We start from the raw sequence: 20,635 nt of genomic DNA on the forward strand, positions 1-20,635 counted from the left end.
TATGCCCAATCCTCATCTCATCTGTTAGTTACAGCGATATATGCCCAATCCTCATCTCATCTGTTAGTTACAGCGATATATGCCCAATCCTCATCTCATCTGTTAGTTACAGCGATATATGCACAATCCTCATCTCATCTGTTAGTTACAGCGATATATGCCCAATCCGTCAAGTGTAGGCCGACATTCACTTTAGAACTTTATTCAAAAACTTTAAATGACACTTTTTATGGATATCTTTAAGAAATGGCTGTCTTCTTGCCACTCTTCCATAAAGGCCAGATTTGTGCAATATACGACTGATTGTTGTCCTATGGACAGAGTCTCCCACCTCAGCTGTAGATCTCTGCAGTTCATCCAGAGTGATCATGGGCCTCTTGGCTGCATCTCTGATCAGTCTTCTTCTTGTATGAGCTGAAAGTTTAGAGGAACGGCCAGGTCTTGGTAGATTTGCAGTGGTCTGATACTCCTTCCATTTCAATATTATCGCTTGCACAGTGCTCCTTGGGATGTTTAAAGCTTGGGAAATCTTTTTGTATCCAAATCCGGCTTTAAACTTCTTCACAACAGTATCTCGGACCTGCCTGGTGTGTTCCTTGTTCTTCATGATGCTCTCTGCGCTTTTAACGGACCTCTGAGACTATCACAGTGCAGGTGCATTTATACGGAGACTTGATTACACACAGGTGGATTGTATTTATCATCATTAGTCATTTAGGTCAACATTGGATCATTCAGAGATCCTCACTGAACTTCTGGAGAGAGTTTGCTGCACTGAAAGTAAAGGGGCTGAATAATTTTGCACGCCCAATTTTTCAGTTTTTGATTTGTTAAAAAAGTTTGAAATATCCAATAAATGTCGTTTCACTTCATGATTGTGTCCCACTTGTTGTTGATTCTTCACAAAAAAATACAGTTTTATATCTTTATGTTTGAAGCCTGAAATGTGGCAAAAGGTCGCAAAGTTCAAGGGGGCCGAATACTTTCGCAAGGCACTGTATCTGATCTACCTACGAAACCCCAAACTGTTGTGCCTCTAAAGCATTATATGGGGAAATGTCTGATCGTGATCATGTTACTTCCACTGCAGGTGAAGTGGCCCTACGGCTCTGATGAGGTCCAGAGAAGGTTGAGGGGGAAGAGGAGGAAGAAGAGCCCCTTGTCCCCATGATCACCAGGCTGCATCGGCATGAAGAGAGGGAGAGAAGATGACAGAGAGAGGGAGGGAGCAGGGAGGGGAGAGGAGCAGGGAGGGGAGGGAGCAGGGAGGGGAGAGGAGAGGAAGAGAGGAGGAGGAAGGGGAGAGGAGGAGAGACGTTAAGTCCCTCTTATGGACAGATCGCAGGAAAATACTGTAGTGAAAATCCAATACAGTGTAGAACAAGTCTGCTCCTACATCAACTCTCTACCAGGTATCTTTATGCTGCTTGAGCCAAGACTGTAATGGATGCACATATCTTATACAGTATGCCTGGGGCCTGGAGTTTTTCCCTCTCGGGTCACAACTCCTCTCTCCACCTTCCTCATTTGTCCCCCCTCTCTCTCCTCCTCCTCCTCCAGGTAGGCGGGACATATCCAACGAGTTACGTTCCCAGGAGATTGACGGCCAGGCCCTCCCATTGCTGACAGAGAACCACTTGATGACAGCTATGAATATCAAAACTAGGCCCCGCCCTCAAACTCAGTGCCCACATCAACTCTCTGAGGGAACCATGAGCACAGGAAATTAGCATCTCAAATGGCACCCTATATAGTGCACTACTGTTGACCAGGGCTCTATCTGGTCAAAAGTAGTGCACTATATAGGAGATAGGGTGCCATTTGGTATGCGATCGAGAGGAACACCCTTTTTGGACTTTAGAGACATTGGATTCCAGGAGGATTTGAGACACACACTGGCTCTCCGCCTTTCAACTCAGGGAGAAGCAGCTAATAAACTGTTTTTCATCAGTGTATCGCCATAGTGATTGTAGCAATACGGCATTTTCTGTGTATTACATTGAAAGCACTGTACATGATGTTAAAAACTTAATTATATTGAAATGATTTGCCAAAATGTAGGTAGACTTTGAAGGCTGTTTACCAAGCCTGAGACGAGTTGGTATTTTACAACGACAAAGATTGACTGAAGTTGCATGAGGATATCCACCAAGAACACCCGTGGCATAGCAACCAGGAAGTGCCTTGTGAATTCCATGATTGATGAGACATTAGACAAGCAACATATTTTTTTGTACTTATAAATACACTGCTCAAAAAAATAAAGGGAACACTAAAATAACATCCTAGATCTGAATGAATGAAATATTCTTATTAAATACTTTTTTCTTTACATAGTTGAATGTGCTGACAACAAAATCACACAAAATGTACACACAAATATATCAACCCATGGAGGTCTGGATTTGGAGTCACACTCAAAATTAAAGTGGAAAACCACACTACAGGCTGATCCAACTTTGATGTAATGTCCTTAAAACAAGTCAAAATGAGGCTCAGTAGTGTGTGTGGCCTCCACGTGCCTGTATGACCTCCCTACAACGCCTGGGCATGGTCCTGATGAGGTGGCGGATGGTCTTCTGAGGGATCTCCTCCCAGACCTGGACTAAAGCATCCGCCAACTCCTGGACAGTCTGTGGTGCAACGTGGCGTTGGTGGATGGAGCGAGACATGATGTCCCAGATGTGCTCAATTGGATTCAGGTCTAGGGAACGGGCGGGCCAGTCCATAGCATCAATGCCTTCCTCTTGCAGGAACTGCTGACACACTCCAGCCACATGAGGTCTTGCATTGTCTTGCATTAGGAGGAACCCAGGGCCAACCACACCAGCATATGGTCTCACAAGGGGTCTGAGGATCTCATCTTGGTACCTAATGGCAGTCAGGCTACCTCTGGCAAGCACATGGAGCACAAAGAAATGCCACCCCACACCATGACTGACCCACCGCCAAACCGGTCATGCTGGAGGATGTTGCAGGCAGCAGAACGTTCTCCACGGCGTCTCCAGACTGTCACGTCTGTCACATGTGCTCAGTGTGAACCTGCTTTCATCTGTGAAGAGCACAGGGCGCCAGTGGCGAATTTGCCAATCTTGGTGTTCTCTGGCAAATGCCAAACGTCCTGCACGGTGTTGGGCTGTAAGCACAACCCCCACCTGTGGACGTCGTGCCCTCATACCACCCTCATGGAGTCTGTTTATGACCGTTTGAGCAGACACATGCACATTTGTGGCCTGCTGGAGGTCATTTTGCAGGGCTCTGGCAGTGCTCCTCCTTGCACAAAGGCGGAGGTAGCGGTCCTGCTGCTGGGTTGCTGCCCTCCTACGGCCTCCTCCACGTCTCCTGATGTACTGGCCTGTCTCCTGGTAGCGCCTCCATGCTCTGGACACTACGCTGACAGACACAGCAAACCTTCTTGCCACATCTCGCATTGATGTGCCATCCTGGATGAGCTGCACTACCTGAGCCACTTGTGTGGGTTGTAGACTCCGTCTCATGCTACCACTAGAGTGAAAGCACCGGCAGCATTCAAAAGTGACCAAAACATCAGCCAGCAAGCATAGGAACTGAGAAGTGGTCTGTGGTCCCCACCTGCAGAACCACTCCTTTATTGGGGGTGTCTTGCTAAATGCCTATAATTTCCACCTGTTGTCTATTTATTGTCAATCAGTGTTGCTTCCTAAGTGGACAGTTTGATTTCACAGAAGTGTGATTGACTTGGAGTTACATTGTGTTGTTTAAGTGTTTTTGAGCAGTGTATAATATAAATAAAAATCTGTTACCAGACTTGCATGCATTCATTATTGACCTGTCATGGGGGGAATAGTCTCATTCCTGTACCGTCATTGCAAGCCATGGGTTGCGTCTTAAATGGCACGCTGTTCCCGATATAGTGCACTACTTGGGCCTTGGACAAAAGAAGTGCACTAGGAAGAGAATAGGGTGCCATTTGGGCCTCAGTATACCAATAAGAAGCAAACTAGGTGACCGAGGAAGCTTTATTGAGCTGACATGATTCACATTCAGAATATTACATGCCTGTCACCAAGGAATAGGTATAGATGAAGGTATCGACAAGCTAACCTTACATGACCACATAATTAGACAGGAATTCAAACAGGAAGAGGAATTAAAATATTACAATTTAAAAAAAAGAAAAAAAAAAGACATTCCTTTTCTATATAAAAATAGGCCAGTATTTACAGAATTTACAGTCATCCAGCCTTAAGGGGCAACCATGATGGATAAAATACTGTGGTAGTTGGTCTAGACCGCAGGGTAACTCCTCCCAGGAGTTTCACATTCACAGTCACACCACTGCTAGTATGAACTATGAACTACAGCAGTTGAATGTCCTCAGAGACCGTTCTAAATGGCTCTTTTTGTCCCAGGATGCTCAACAACTTTGTTGTGATTTGGAAACTTTGGGACTAAATGCAACGTTGCCGCATTTGTGGAGATCGCATTCACGGTAAAACGCTGCAGATGTCGTCTCAATCAGAAATGACATTTGAAGGTAAAGCACTACACAGCACGCCCTCGGATTTAATCTCGGCTGAAGTCTGAAGGCTGGAAGCCAAGTAGGCAATGTTGTTCAGTGCGCAGGACGCTGACCGATCGATGCTTTCATCTTCATCTGTTGCTCGATCATCCAATCAAACTCCTCTCTTTCCCTGAGGAGAGGAAGGAGGGACAGGAAAACAGATGTGTTAAACCTGACTTGGGTTAGCTCCCCAAGCTAATGCCTAGGCTTTAGTTCAGTGGGCTAACACACTACTCCTCTCTTACCTTTTACTCAGACAGGGCCCTTTCAGGTATTTGTCCTCTGCCTTCACCAGTGACAACTTGTCCACTCCAGCTATGGCATAGATAATAGCCTGCAGGAGAAGAAAACTTTAGAATCATTTAATTTTAAATAATTCAACGTCACTTCAACAGTAAAGAAAGGGGAATATTAAAACACACAGAGCAAAAATACATGTGTGTCGATGGACAATAAAGTAGTTTCCTATTGCACTTTGACCTCCGGTAAGAGGACGTCCAGGACGAGGCGAATGCGGTCAACGTCAGCCAGGCAGGGGGCGGTGAGGGGGGCGGTATCATACACCCCCCTCAGGTACTGATACACCTGGTCCAGCTGATCCTCATCCTCCAGGTAGGTGTCCACTACTGAACGGCTGGCTGCCAGGAACCATCGCAACCACTTAGATTGTTGCTGCCCGCCGATCACACCCTTGGGGGGGGGGGAGAGAAAGGTCATCATATATAGAGAGACCCGATCACACCCTTGGGGGGGGGAGGGGGGAGAAAGGTCATCATATATAGAGAGACCTGATCACACACTGGGGTTAGAGAGAGGGGGATGGGAGGGAGAGAGCGAGCGAGAAAGAGGAATGAGGGAGAGGGGAATGAAGGGAGAAAACCTGATACTGACAGACAGACAGCAGAGAAGAGAACCTATTGAGTGCCTGGGAGAGTGAGGAAGGCATCGGCATGGTTACTCACTAGAAGGCGTGTCTCCACCCGGCGTTGCTTAACGATGAAGTCCACCAGTTTCTCATTGGCACGGTTACGTGCTGCCTTGGAGCGGTCAGGCAGCAGCTTCCTCCTTCTCCTCCTCCTCCTCCTCTCCTCCTCCTGCCGGCCGCTGCCCTCCTCCTCTTCCTCCCCAAGGTCAGAGGTTAAAAACTGCTCCTCCAACATCAGCTTACTGGGGAAGTTGAGGTCAGAGGTACTCTGAGGATAACGTCTCCTCACAGGACAGCCTGGGGGTGGATCAGGCAGGTTATTTATCCATATGTCACCTTTATTTGTATTTATTATGGATCCCCAATAGCTGCTAAAGTAGCAGCTACTCTTTGTGGGAATTAAGCCAGTTTATACAATTTTACAAAAAATTACAACACAAAGTGTGCCCTCAGGCCCCAACTCCACCACTACCACATATCTACAGTACTAAATCCATGTGTACAGTTGAAGTCGGAAGTTTACATACACTTAGGTTGGAGTCATTAGAACTCGTTTTTTAACCACTCCACCAATTTCTTGTTAACAAACTATTGTTTTGGCAAGTCGGTTAGGACATCTACTTTGTGCATGACACAAATAATTTTTCCAACAACTGTTTAGACAGATTATGTCACTGTATCGCAATTCCAGTGGGTCAGAAGTTTACATACACTAAGTTGACTGTGCCTTTAAACAACTTGGAAAATTCCAGAAAATTATGTCATGGCTTTAGGCTAATTGACATCATTTGAGTCAATTGGAGGTGTACCTGTGGATGTATTTCAAGGCCTACCTTCAAACTCAGTGCCTCTTTGATATTCCCATGATGTCAAGCAAAAGGGAAAATAGAAAAATCCCCCCAAAAATGGTAGACCTCCAAAAGTCTAAAAAAAAAGTCTAAAAGTGCAAATCAATCCCAGAACAACAGCAAAGGACCTTGTGAAGCTGCTGGAGGAAAAAGGTACAAAAGTATCTATATTCACAGTAAAACGAGTTCTATATCGACATAACCTGAAAGGCCGCTCAGCAAGGAAGAAGCCACTGCTCCAAAACCGCCATAAAAAAGCCAGACAACGGTTTGCAACTGCACATGGGGACAAATATCGTACTTTTTGGAGAAATGTCCTCTGGTCTGATGAAATAAATATAGAACTGTTTGGCCATAATGACCATCGTTATGTTTGGAGGAAAAAGGGGAAGGCTTGCAAGCTGAAGAACACCATCCCAACCGTGAAGCACGGGGCTGGCAGCATCATGTTGTGGGGTTGCTTTCCTGCAGGAGGGACTGGTGCACTTCACAAAATAGATAGCATCATGACGAAGGAAAATGATGTGGATATCTTGAAGCAAGACCTCAAGACATCAATCAGGAAGTTAAAGCTTGGTCGCAAATGGGTCTTCCAAATGGACAATGACCCCAAGCATACTTCCAAAGTTGTGGCAAAATAGCTTAAGGACAACAAAGTCAAGGTATTGGAGTGGCCATCACAAAGCCCTGACCTCAAATCCTATAGAAAATGTGTGGGCAGAACTGAAAAAGCATGTGCAAGCAAGGAGGCCTGACTCAGTTACACCAGTTCTGTCAGGATGAATGGGCCAAAATTCACCCAACTTATTGTGGGAAGCTTGTGGAAGGCTACACGAAACATTTGACCCAAGTTAAACAATTTAAAGGCAATGCTACCAAATACTAATTGAGTGTATGTAAACTTCTGACTATTATTCTGACATTTCACATTCTTAAAATAAAGTGGTGATCCCAACTAACCTAAGACAGAGAATTTTTAGGATTAAAAAGGTCAGAAATTGTAAAAACTGAGTTTAAAATGTATTTGGCTAAGCTGTATGTAAATTTCAGACTTCAACTGTATGTATAGTGCGCATGTTATCGTGTGTGTGTGTGTGTGTGTGTGTGTGTATGCATGCGCCTGTGCCAATGTTTGTGTTGCTTCACAGTCCCCGTTGTTCCATAAGGTGTTTTTTTCCTGTTTTTTTAAATCTAATTTTACCGCTTGCGTCAGTTACTTGATGTGGAATAGAGTTCCATGTAGTCATGGCTTTATGTAGTACTGTGGAATAGAGTTCCATGTAGTCATGGCTTTATGTAGTACTGTGGAATAGAGTTCCATGTAGTCATGGCTCTATGTAGTACTGTGGAATAGAGTTCCATGTAGTACTGTGGAATAGAGTTCCATGTAGTCATGGCTTTATGTAGTACTGTGGAATAGAGTTCCATGTAGTCATGGCTCTATGTAGTACTGTGGAATAGAGTTCCATGTAGTCATGGCTTTATGTAGTACTGTGGAATAGAGTTCCATGTAGTCATGGCTCTATGTAGTACTGTGGAATAGAGTTCCATGTAGTCATGGCTCTATGTAGTACTGTGGAATAGAGTTCCATGTAGTCATGGCTCTATGTAGTACTGTGGAATAGAGTTCCATGTAGTCATGGCTCTGTGTAGTACTGTGGAATAGAGTTCCATGTAGTCATGGCTCTATGTAGTACTGTGGAATAGAGTTCCATGTAGTCACGGCTCTATGTAGTACTGTGGAATAGAGTTCCATGTAGTCATGTCTCTATGTAGTACTGTGGAATAGAGTTCCATGTAGTCATGGCTCTATGTAGTACTGTGGAATAGAGTTCCATGTAGTCATGGCTCTGTGTAGTACTGTGTGCCTCCCATAGTCTGTTCTGGACTTGGGGACTGTGAAGAGACCTCTTGTGGCATGTCTTGTGGGGCATGCATGGGTGTCCGAGCTGTGTGCCAGTAGTTTAGACAGACAGCTCGGTGCATTCAACATGTCAACACCTCTCATAAATAAAAGTAGTGATGAAGTTAATCTCTCCTCCACTTTCAGCCAGGAGAGATTGACATTAATATTATTAATATTAGCTCTCTGTGTACATCCAGCCGTGCTGCCCTATTCTGAGCCAATTGCAATTTTCCTCAGTCCTTTTTTGTGGCACCTGACCACACGACTGAACAGTAGTCCAGGTGCAACAAAACTAGAGCCTGTAGGACCTGCCTTGTTGATAGTGTCGTTAAGAAGGTAGAAACTAGGGCCTGTAGGACCTGCCTTGTTGATAGTGTTGTTAAGAAGGTAGAAACTAGGGCCTGTAGGACCTGCCTTGTTGATAGTGTTGTTAAGAAGGTAGAAACTAGGGCCTGTAGGACCTGCCTTGTTGATAGTGCTGTTAAGAAGGTAGAAACTAGGGCCTGTAGGACCTGCCTTGTTGATAGTGTTGTTAAGAAGGCAGAAACTAGGGCCTGTAGGACCTGCCTTGTTGATAGTGTTGTTAAGAAGGCAGAAACTAGGGCCTGTAGGACCTGCCTTGTTGATAGTGTTGTTAAACTAGGGCCTGTAGGACCTGCCTTGTTGAAAGTGCTGTTAAGAAGGTAGAAACTAGGGCCTGTAGGACCTGCCTTGTTGATAGTGCTGTTAAGAAGGTAGAAACTAGGGCCTGTAGGACCTGCCTTGTTGATAGTGCTGTTAAGAAGGTAGAAACTAGGGCCTGTAGGACCTGCCTTGTTGATAGTGTTGTTAAGAAGGCAGAAACTAGGGCCTGTAGGACCTGCCTTGTTGATAGTGTTGTTAAGAAGGCAGAAACTAGGGCCTGTAGGACCTGCCTTGTTGATAGTGTTGTTAAACTAGGGCCTGTAGGACCTGCCTTGTTGACAGTGCTGTTAAGAAGGCAGAGCAGCACTTTATAATGGACAGACTTCTCCCCATCTTAGCTACTACTGCATCAATATGTTTTGACCATGACAGTTTACAATCTAGGGTTACTCCAAGCAGTTTAGTCATCTCAACTTGCTCAATTTCCACATGATTTATTACAAGATTTAGTTGAGGTTTAGGGTTTAGTGAGTGTTTTGTTCCAAATACAATGCTTTTAGGTTTAGAAATATTTAGGGTTAACTTATTCCTTGCCACCCACTCTGAAACTAACTGCAACTCTTTGTTAAGTGTTGAGTGTTGTTAAGTGTTGCAGTCATTTCAGTTGCTGTAGTAGCTGACGTGTATTGAGTCATCTGCATACATAGACACTCTGGCTTTACTCAAAGTAAAGTATGTTGTTAGTAAAAATTGAAAAAGCATGGGGCCTAAACAGTTACCCTGGGGAATTCCTGATTCTAACAGGATTATATTTGAGAGGCTTCCGTTAAAGAACACCCTCTGTGTTCTGTTAGACAAGTAACTATTTATCCACATTATAGCAGGGGATGTAAAGCCATAACACATATGTTTTTCCAGTAGCAGACTATGATCACTCATGTGTCTAACAAGACAGGCCTCACAATAATTGTATCATCAATTTCTCTCAGCCAATCATCAGTCATTTATGTAAGTGCTTTGCTTGTTGAGTGTCCTTCCCTATAAGCATGCTGAAATTCTGTTGTCAATTTGTTTACTGTGAAATAGCATTGTATCGCGTCAAACACAATTTTCTCCAGAAGTTAACTAAGGGTTGGTAACAGGCTGATTGGTTGGTTATTTGAGCCAGTAAAGGGGGCTTTGCTATTCTTGGGTAGCAGAGTGACTTTAGCTTCCCTCCAGGCCTGAGGGCAAACGCTCTCTAGTAGGCTTAAATTGAAGATGTGGCAAATAGGAGTGGCAATATCGTCTGCTATTATCCTCAGTAATTTTCCATCCAGATTGTCAGACCCTGCTGGCTTGTCATTGTTGATAGACAGCAATAATTTGTTCACCTCTACCACAATGACTTTGCGAAATTCAAAAGTACAATACTTGTCTTTCATAATTTGGTCCGATATACTTGGATGTGTAGTGTCAGCGTTTGTTGCTGGTATGTCATGCCTAAGTTTGCTTATCTTGTCAATGATAAAGTCATTAAAGTAGTTTGCAATATCAGTGGGCTTTGTGATGAATGAGCCACCTTGATTCAATGAATGAAGGAGCCGAGTTGGCTTTTTTTTCTCTCCACAATTTCATTTTAAAGGTGCCCCAAAGCTTTTTACTATCATTCTATATGTCATTTATCTTTGTTTCATAGAGTAGTTTCTTTGAATTTTTATTTAGTTTAGTCACATGATTTCTTAATTTGCAGAACGTTTGCCAATCAGTTGGGCTGCCAGACTTAACTTCCATACCTTTTGCCTCATCCCTCTCAACCATACAATTTTTAAATTCCTCATCAATCCAAAGGGGATTTAACAGTTTTTACAGTCATTTTCTTAATGGGTGTTTGCTTATTAGTAACTGGAATAAGTAGTTTCATAAATGTGTCAAGTGTAGCGTCTGGTTGCTCCTCACTACACACCACACACCAGCAAAGATTCTTTACATCATCCACATATGAATCACTACAAAACTTATTGTATGACCTCTTATACACTATATTAGGCCCAGCCTTTGGAACTTTGGTTTTCCTAGATATGGCAATTATAAATCACCCAGAAAATATATACTTCTCTGTTGATATCACATACATTATCAAGCATTTCACACATATTATATTTAGTCAGGTCAGTTAAGAGAATACATTCTGTTGTACTATAATGACGATCTTAAATTAAGAACAGGCAGCATTGGGATGAGGTTAAACATTGGATGGCAAAGTAACAACATCTAATAGCAGCGAATAGACATGAACTCACTTATGTCATCTGAAAAGTATTCAATGAAGGAACCGGTGAAGCCGCATCCTGCAAAAGACAACACAAACATCAAGGAAAACACAACACACATGTAATGAACTTCATCGGGGGGTCCGGAAAACAGGCGCATAGTGCTCATTCTAAGAGAAGCGTAGTACAATTGTTTACCGATACGGATTCTATAGTCGGCGATCAGCTCCAGGCACCATTTGATGGCAGCATCATAACTCTCTCTGGCTTTACACTACAGACAACAGAAAACAACATCAACCCACCAGGAATACATATACAAAAATAGCTGTCTCTATAATATAAATGAGTTATATGGAAACAGTATTCATAAAATAGTTGTCTGTTTCAGACATTCTTACCACAAGCTGATCAGCCTCTTCACAGTCAAAAGGCTTCAATGTTTTTAAGGCCACAGAGAAGCTGGAAAAGAAACGGGAAAGAAACATGATGGTTAATATCGGAACAAAGGTTCATTACCAAAGAATGACGGTGGAAAGGGTTAAACAGACAGTTTTTTTGGAGTTCCTACCCTTTTCGTATCCTCTTTTTGTCAAACAGCAGGTTGTCAATAAACACAATGCTGGCTTTCTTCATCTTCCGGTTCACGCTTTTCACCTGAGGAGAAGAGGAGTTGTTGTCAGCTCTAACATGTCCCCACCACATCTCATCGTTTCATGTTGTTGGGAGCACAGATCCTAACTCACCATTGCCGGCCAGAAAGGATAGTTTCTAAATTTGCACCAAACACATATTCCCTCTGTTATGGACAGCGGCTCTGAAAGAGACAAATAATGATTTATATACTGAACAAAAATATAAAACGCAACATGTAAAGTGTTGGTGCCATGTTTCATGAGCTTAAATAAAAAGATCCCAGAAATGTTCCATATGCACAAAAAGCTTATTTCTCTCTAATTTTGTGCCCAAATTTGTTTACATCCCGTTTAATGAGCATTTCTCCTTTACCAAGATAATCCATCCACCTGAGTGGTGTGGTATATCAAGATTAAATAGCATGATCATTACACAGGTGCACCTTGTGCTGGGGACAATAAAATGCCACTAAAATGTGCAATTGTCACAATACAATGCCACAGATGTCAAGTTTTGAAGGAGCGTGCAATTGGCATACTGGCTACAGGAATGTCCACCAGAGCTGTTGCCAGAGAATGCAATGTTAATTTCTCTACCATAAGCCACCTCCAAATTTGTTTTAGAGAATTTGGCAGTACTTCCAACCGGCCTCACGTGTAACCACGCCAGCCCAGGTCCTCCACATCTGGCTTCTTCACCTGTTGGATCATCTGAGACTGGCCACTTGGACAGCTGATGAAACTGTGGGTTTGCGCAACCAACGAATTCCTGCACAAACTGTCAGAAACCATTTCAGGGAAGCAATTCTACATGCTTTTCGTTCTCACCAGGGCCTTGACCTGACTGCAGTTCGGCGTCGTAACCGACTTCAGTGGGCAAATGCTCACCTTCGATGGCCACTGGCCTGCTGGAGAAGAGTGCTCTTTACGGATGAATCCCGGTTTCAAATGTGGGCGAGCAGTTTGCTGATGTCAACGTTGTGAACAAAGTGCCAGTGGGGTTATGGTGGAGGTGGGGTTATGGTGGAGGTGGGGTTATGGTGGAGGTGGGGTTATGGTGGAGGTGGGGTTATGGTGGAGGTGGGGTTATGGTGGAGGTGGGGTTATGGTGGAGGTGGGATTATGGGGGAGGTGGGATTATGGGATGGGCAGGCATAAGCTACGGACAATGAACACAATTACATTTTATCGATGGCAATTTGATGCACAGAGATACCGTGAAGAGGTCCCGAGGCCATTGTTGAGCCATTCATCCACCGCCATCACCTCATGTTTCAGCATGATAATGCACGGCCCCATGTCATCTTTTCACATTTCCTGCAAGCTTAAAATGTCCCAGTTCTTCCATGGCCTGCATACACAGACTGCCACCCATTGGACAGGTTTGGGATGCTCTGGATCGACGTGTATGACAGCGTGTTCCAGTTCCCGCCAATATCCAGCAACTTTGCACAGCCATTGAAGAGGAGTGAGACAACATTACACAGGCCACAATCAACAGTCTGATCAACTCTATGTGAAGGAGCTGTGTCGCGCTGCATGAGGCAAATGGTGGTCATATCAGATGGTCTTCTGATCCATGCCTCTACCTTTTGTTTTAAATTATCTGTTACCAACAGATGCACATCTGTATTCCCAGTCATGTGAAATGCAGATTAGGGCCTAATGAATTCATTTAAATTGACTGATTTCCTTATATGAACTATAAAATCTTTGAAATTCTTGCATGTTGCTTTTATATTTTTGTTCAGTGTAATTAAAAACAATGTGCAATTTTTACAGGCGTCATGTCAGGGAGGGAGTTTATCAACCATCCACACAATCACACTCTAACTCACTTGTGTTATTTAAGAAACTGGGCAGATCTTCCTCATCCTCCTGCTCTTCCTCCTCCTCCTCTTCAAGAGGAAGTGATGTCAGGTGGTCTTCCTGTAGGCTCAGTTCGATGGACAGGTTTGAGGACAGGGAGGCATCTCCTGTGTCTTCGTCCGGTGAGTCCAACTCCAGTAGCTCAAACCGTGGTCTGGAGCATTGGATTGGCTGAGAGCTGGTGCTGTCGTCACTCTGCAGCCCGACTCTCTCCACTCCCTCTGCTGTAAGACCCTTCCTGATTCTACGTCTGTGCTTGGCTGGAGGCCCCTCCTCTGAGCTGCAGGTCTGGGAACCTCCCTCTGCTGCAGTCTTCACCTTCTTACCACACTGAGTTTTCACTCTCTTCCCTACAGCCGGGTCCTTCATTCTCGTCACTACAGCCGGCTTCTTCACGCTCTCCCCTACAGCCGGGTCCTTCACTCCCTTCACTACAGCCGGCTTCTTCACTCCCTCCACGACAGCCGGCTTCTTCACTCCCTCCACGACAGCCGGCTTCTTCACTCCCTCCACGACAGCCGGCTTCTTCACTCCCTCCACGACAGCCGGCTTCTTCACTCCCTTCGCGACAGCCGGCTTCTTCACTCCCTTCGCGACAGCCGGCTTCTTCACTCCCTTCACGACAGCCGGCTTCTTCACTCCCTTCACGACAGCCGGCTTCTTCACTCCCTTCACGACAGCCGGCTTCTTCACTCCCTTCACGACAGCCGGCTTCTTCACTCCCTTCACGACAGCCGGCTTCTTCACTCCCTTCACGACAGCCGGCTTCTTCACTCCCTTCACGACAGCCGGCTTCTTCACTCCCTTCACGACAGCCGGCTTCTTCACTCCCTTCACGACAGCCGGCTTCTTCACTCCCTTCACGACAGCCGGCTTCTTCACTCCCTTCACGACAGCCGGCTTCTTCACTCCCTCCACGACAGCCGGCTTCTTCACTCCCTCCACGACAGCCGGCTTCTTCACTCCCTTCACGACAGCCGGCTTCTTCACTCCCTTCACGACAGCCAGCTTCTTCACTCCCTTCACGACAGCCGGCTTCTTCACTCCCTTCACGACAGCCGGCTTCTTCACTCCCTTCACTACAGCCGGCTTCTTCACTCCCTTCACTACAGCCGGCTTCTTCACTCCCTTCACTACAGCCCTCTCCTTCACTCTTTTCACTACACCCGGCTTCTTCACTCCCTTCACTACAGCCGGCTTCTTCACTCCAGCCGGGTCCTTCCTTGGTCGACCTCTGGGTTTACCCCAAGGTTTACTGCTGGGTACAGCTCTGTCTGGCTCTGGAATCTGAAAGAGAGAAAGTTACTGAATATTGAATACTTTAAACATTTACTACTCTACAGAGAATAAGCATGGACTAAAACACATTTTCAACGGAGATTCTCCATTGTCAAGGCAAATTGTCTCTCGGTGCGTCACATCACGTCTGTTTCGACTCAGTGTTGATAAAGATGATACAGTACCTTGTCTAGATCGAACAGCTTCCAGGTGATAGGTGAGGCGTTCTGAGGGCTGTCTGGCTTAGAGCTGGGGGCCAGGGGAGACAGAGAGACAGAGAAGGGGTTGGCTGTTCCTATGGAGGATCTGGGGCCTGGGGTGGAGCTAAGACAGATCTGTTGCTGGACCCCCTTAGTTCTGCCTCTGACTCTCTTAGGTGTGCTTGTCGAGGAAGAGACACCAGGAGGGCTGAGAGTAGGAGAGAGGCTCCTCTTTAGGCCAGAAGAGAGTTCTGCAGATAGAACAGGGAATGAAGAGACGATCTCAGAGTCTACCCTGTGGCTCTGTGGTTTTTTTCTATGTTTTCTCTTTGGGACACCAGGAGGGTTGTGTGTGGAAGAGACAACGCTGGGGGAGAGGTCTGCAGATAGCACAGGGAATGAGATGTGGTTGGCAGAGACTACATTATGGCTTTTTGATTTCTTAGTATATTTTCTCTTTTTTACAGTCTCCACTTGTGACTCTAGCTTACGCTTCAGCGATATTTCAGATGTCTTTTCCCTATTCCCCTCAGTTTCCTGTGACTGGTCTACTTTATGGCTCTGTGACTTTCTAGTATGTTTCCACTTCCTCACAGTCTCCTGCGACTGGACAGTCTCCTGTGATTGAGCTACCTTGGAGGTCTGTGACGTTTTAGATGCATGTTTCCTCTTGCTCAAATTCTCACTCTCCTGCGACTGGTCGGTCTCCTGCGACTGGTCTACCTTAGAGGTCTCTGATTTTTTTGTATACTTCCTCTTTGTCACCGGTGCCGGACACCTGTCCTCAAGGCCAGGCGCAGGTGAGTTGGATGTCAAGGACTGTGTCTCAGCCTCTGTTTGGTCCTCTGGCTGTGAACATGCGTGTGTATCTGTTAGGGCCTGATTGGTCTGATGTCCTGGGACAGCATGAGGTGTCTTGTCTTTGGGTGGCCTCCCCCTCTTGCGCCGTTCACTGTGTGGCTGTGAACTTGGGTCTGAATCAGAACGGGACTGGATTTGATGTCCTGGGACAGTATGAGGTGTCTTGTCTTTGGGTGGCCTCCCCCTCTTGCGCCGTTCACTGTGTGGCAGTGAACATGGGTCTGAATCAGAACGGGACTGGATTTGACGTCCTGGGACAGTATGAGGTGTCTTGTCTTTGGGTGGCCTCCCCCTCTTGCGCCGTTCACCGTGTGGCTGTGAACTTGGGTCTGAATCAGATGGGGACTGGATCTCCTGCGACTGGTCAGTCTCCTGCGACTGGTCAGTCTCCTGCGACTGGTCTACCTTAGGGGTCTCTGATCTTTTTCTATACTTCCTCACCGGTGACTGACACCTGTCCTCAGGCACAGGTGAGTTGGATGAGAGGGGATGTGTCACTGTGACAGCATCTGTTTGTTCCTCTCGCTGTGAACTTGGGTCTGAATCAGATGGGGACTGGATCTCCTGCGACTGGTCAGTCTCCTGCGACTGGTCAGTCTCCTGCGACTGGTCTACCTTAGGGGTCTCTGATCTTTTTCTATACTTCCTCACCGGTGACTGACACCTGTCCTCAGGCACAGGTGAGTTGGATGAGAGGGGATGTGTCACTGTGACAGCATCTGTTTGTTCCTCTCGCTGTGAACATGGGTCTGAATCTGAAGGGGACTGGATCTGATGTTCTGGGACAGTATGAGGTGTCTTGTCTTTGGGTGGCCTCCCCCTGTTGTGCCATTCACTGTGTGGCTGTGAACTTGGGTCTGAATCTGAAGGGGACTGGATCTGATGTTCTGGGACAGTATGAGGTGTCTTGTCTTTGGGTGGCCTCCCCCTCTTGTGCCATTCACTGTGTGGCTGTGAACTTGGGTCTGAATCTGAAGGGGACTGGATCTGATGTCCTGGGACAGTATGAGGTGTCTTGTCTTTGGGTGGCCTCCCCCTCTTGTGCCATTCACCGTGTGGCTGTGAACTTGGGTCTGAATCTGAAGGGGACTGGATCTGATGTCCTGGGACAGTATGAGGTGTCTTGTCTTTGGGTGGCCTCCCCCTCTTGTGCCATTCACTGTGTGGCTGTGAACTTGGGTCTGAATCTGAAGGGGACTGGATCTGATGTCCTGGGACAGTATGAGGTGTCTTGTCTTTGGGTGGCCTCCCCCTCTTCTGCCATTCAGTGTGTGGCTGTGAACTTGGGTCTGAATCTGAAGGGGACTGGATCTGATGTCCTGGGACAGTATGAGGTGTCTTGTCTTTGGGTGGCCTCCCCCTCTTGTGCCATTCACTGTGTGGCTGTGAACTTGGGTCTGAATCTGAAGGGGACTGGATCTGATGTCCTGGGACAGTATGAGGTGTCTTGTCTTTGGGTGGCCTCTCCCTCTTGTGCCATTCACCGTGTGGCTGTGAACTTGGGTCTGAATCTGAAGGGGACTGGATCTGATGTTCTGGGACAGTATGAGGTGTCTTGTCTTTGGGTGGCCTCCCCCTCTTGCGCCGTTCACCGTGTGGCTGTGACTGATCAGAGGTTCCTTTCTCTGTGGTCCTCTGTTTCTGGGGTGAAACAAATGGTTCAGCCTCTAGTTCTCTGGTCAGTGAATATGTGTGATCTCTAGCAATTAGGACACTATGGCTGGTTGTATCTCCTTGTTCTACAGATGGACTACAGAGACGGGACCCTTCGTTACGATGTACCCTCTGTAAATCCTTGGTGGGGGAAGGTAGTTCAGAGGTGCCCACAGGTGGGCTGGGTGACAGGGGCTGTGTCTCAACCTCTGTTAGGGCATCAGGTGACTGACATCGGTCCTCAGGCACAGGTGAGTTGGATGAGAGGGGATGTATCACTCTGACAGCATTAGTTTCTTCCTCTCGCTGTGAACATGGGTCTGAATCTGAAGGGGACTGGATCTGATGTTCTGGGACAGTATGAGGTGTCTTGTCTTTGGGTGGCCTCCCCCTCTTGCGCCGTTCACTGTGTGGCTGTGATGCATCAGAGGTTCCGTTCTCTGCTGTCCTCTGTTTCTGGGGTGAAATTAGTGATTGAGACAGGCTAGCAGGGTTGGTTGAAACAGGTGTTTGAACTGGGCTAGCAGGGCTAAGTCCTGGCTGTGGAGTGGATGTTTGGTGGTTGGTCCAATTTGAGTTCTTCTGAGTGGAAAAGGAAGAACCGTCCTCTGGTGAATTCATGTTCAAGGCCAGGCGAGCTCCAGCGCTTCAACTCCTCAGGAGGGCAACGCTTGTCATCTTGAGCTGTGGTGGAACCATGCATGAAGATAACAGCTTTATTCTTTGTGTTGATCAAATAACAGCCATGTCAATTTCCCGAGAGGGTTGTAACATTAAATGTGTAGGCTAGTAATTAGAACCTAAGAAACATCTTAGCAAACATCTGGCCAGCTAGCTAGATAGCTAAACACTGACAGCTTGTGAATTTGAAAGTTACGTTACTACACCAAACTGTGGCTATTCAAAGGATTAACACCCTCCGTTTGCATCTTGAAAACGAGATGGTGCACCTCAAAATATTTCATCATGCAACATTTCAAATAAATAACGTTAGCTAGTTAGCCGTTAGCTAGCTGACAACACTACTAGAGATCGGTCTCATCAGATATTTAAAAATAAAACATGATCATATGAGATTACAGACAGTTGACTAGCTTTGATAGATTTTCGTGTTCACTTTACATCCGCATATGGATGTCCGGCGTGCTTTCTGGTATAACAACGCTAGCTAGCTAGCTAGAAAGCTACCGATAATTCTACAGCGTGTTTTGAATTGCATCGGTTACTCTGTGCTGGCTAACCGTTAGGTAGCTAATTTGCTAACGTTTCTAAAGTAGTATAGTAGTTAGGTTACAAATACTGATATTCATAAATATTCATACGTACACATAGAAACAGCAAGGTAGATTTAATACTTTCTTCTTGATACTTCAAATGTTGCAACTCCTTCTGGGTTGGCACTAGTTACCATATCCACAAAGTCAAAATTGGCTATCGTCAACGGGCTTTATCGTAAAAATTCATGAAAACAAAAATGTGCCTTTTGTTCTTAATTAAAGTTTAGGCTTAAGGTTAGCAGTCTGGTTAAGGTTATGTTTCAAATACGATTTTAAGAATATAAATTGTAGAAATAGGCGGGGTTTGTTTCTTTGTGGCTGTGGTAACTAGTGACGACCCGCCCAAACCAAAACAGAGATACTTTTGAGGAGATGGAAAACTCCACTGGACTTGTGTATTTTGTCGCGGTGCATTCTGTGCTATTCTGGGATAAAGAGAGCTGTCCTCCAAGGAGTGAATGGGAGTCAATTGGGCGCTAGCTCAAAAACCCAACATTAGCATCAATTCCGTGAACAAGTATAACATTACAAATATTTTCCGAGGTGTGAGATAATTAATTGCTTCTCTGTAACGTTGTATAGCTTTGGAATCGTGACCTTACCTACTTTCGAGGAAAATAGGCAGGTTTCTCGATTATATGGTGCTTTCAAGACAACTGGGAACACGGAAAAAAACGAGGTCAAATCAAGGGGTTGGTGATTATCAAATCGGAAAGTCTGAACTTTAGAAAGAGGCCCGACTTCACGATTTATAATTCCGAGTTGGATGGCCGTTCAAAACGTTTTTTTACAGTCGGAGCTCGTTTTTTCCTGTGTTTCCAGTTGTCATGAACGCACTGAAGTCAGAGATTTCCGAGTTCCCCGTGATTTTAAACGCGGCAAGATACTTTGACTTCGAGAAGGGATTGCTTGACGATTAGTTTAGCAACCGCGTGACGCAACATGACAACGTCAACCCGATTGGTCGACAGTTTGGGCGTTATACGTTACTCTATTCATTGCCCAATGGGATTCTCATCTCTTCCGTTCTCTATTTCAATTTTCGAGTTTCGCGCTGTTTGATTCATGGGATATGTAGTACATTATACTGAACTCAGGAGCAATGTAATTTCCCTCATTTAAAAGTTGACGAAATTACATAGGCAAAAAATCATACACAAACATAAACCAAAAACACAACACACAGTAAAAAGGCCTTTACTGTAACATGTTCTGTTCTGTCATCAAGTGAATAAGTACAGGAAAAAGTGACTGCAGTAATTGTGCTGCATTGGATAGCAAGTGTTTTACGGGCTCCTGACCAATTCTTCCATTTTGTGTGGTTTTTTTTGTACATTATCTTTCCGCCATAATTTCCTGTCACCAAAAATAGTTTTTGGACATCAAAACAGCGATCACTAACCTCGATTAGGATGAAGATTACCACTACAAAGAGTCAGAGGCTCAGGACATACTGCTCACCGCGGACTCAGAAAAGGAAAAAGCATCGTAAGAGAGGCCCGACGTGCGGGCACCCTGACAAAACTACATCGGCGAGTACATAAACTGCATCTACCCTCTGTTCTATTGGCGAACGTACAGTCACTGGAGAACAAACAGGACGAGCTCCGAGACTATCCTATCAACGGAACCTTAAGAACTGCAATATCGGAGTTGTGGCTGAATAAGGACATGGATAAGATACATATAAAGCTGTTTTTTCGATGCATTGGCAGGACAGAACAGCAGCACCGGGTAAACTCAAGGGAGGTGTGTGTTCTTTGT

General features: G+C 45.5%; 1 protein-coding gene and 1 long non-coding RNA gene across 2 annotated transcripts; one reads left to right on the forward strand and one right to left on the reverse strand.

Moving 5' to 3' along the window:
- The first annotated feature begins 1,090 nt into the window (after positions 1 to 1,090).
- Positions 1,091 to 3,783, forward strand: LOC149982163 (uncharacterized). The gene is made up of 2 exons (XR_016482683.1): positions 1,091 to 1,412; positions 1,561 to 3,783. It is a non-coding gene; the product is annotated as an uncharacterized LOC149982163 (long non-coding RNA).
- Positions 3,784 to 3,980: 197 nt separating this feature from the next.
- LOC110531021 (uncharacterized) lies at positions 3,981 to 19,258 on the reverse strand. The gene is made up of 12 exons (XM_036986526.2): positions 18,921 to 19,258; positions 15,066 to 18,278; positions 13,572 to 14,889; positions 11,845 to 11,915; positions 11,670 to 11,755; positions 11,500 to 11,560; positions 11,297 to 11,372; positions 11,129 to 11,176; positions 5,506 to 5,765; positions 5,024 to 5,233; positions 4,789 to 4,877; positions 3,981 to 4,673 (listed from the first exon to the last, which is right to left on the reverse strand). The coding sequence occupies exons 2-12, from the start codon at positions 18,213 to 18,215 to the stop codon at positions 4,595 to 4,597; spliced, it is 5,448 nt and encodes a 1,815-aa protein (XP_036842421.2). The 5' UTR covers positions 18,216 to 18,278; positions 18,921 to 19,258; the 3' UTR covers positions 3,981 to 4,594.
- Between the last annotated feature and the right edge of the window lie 1,377 nt (positions 19,259 to 20,635).

Source organism: Oncorhynchus mykiss, chromosome 8 (assembly GCF_057628025.1).
Source record: "Oncorhynchus mykiss isolate SJ-2025 chromosome 8, ASM5762802v1, whole genome shotgun sequence".
Lineage (NCBI taxonomy): Eukaryota > Metazoa > Chordata > Actinopteri > Salmoniformes > Salmonidae > Oncorhynchus > Oncorhynchus mykiss.

Bases quoted from the DNA above. Each gene is read 5' to 3' on its own strand.
- LOC110531021 (XM_036986526.2), bottom strand. From the start codon at position 18,215: ATGAATTCACCAGAGGACGGTTCTTCCTTTTCCACTCAGAAGAACTCA. The intron at 5,766-11,128 runs GTGAGTTCATGT...ATCCACCCCCAG, and splicing joins ATACTTTTCAGATGACATAA to GCTGTCCTGTGAGGAGACGT. The intron at 4,674-4,788 runs GTAAGAGAGGAG...TCCTCTCCTCAG, and splicing joins GGGCCCTGTCTGAGTAAAAG to GGAAAGAGAGGAGTTTGATT.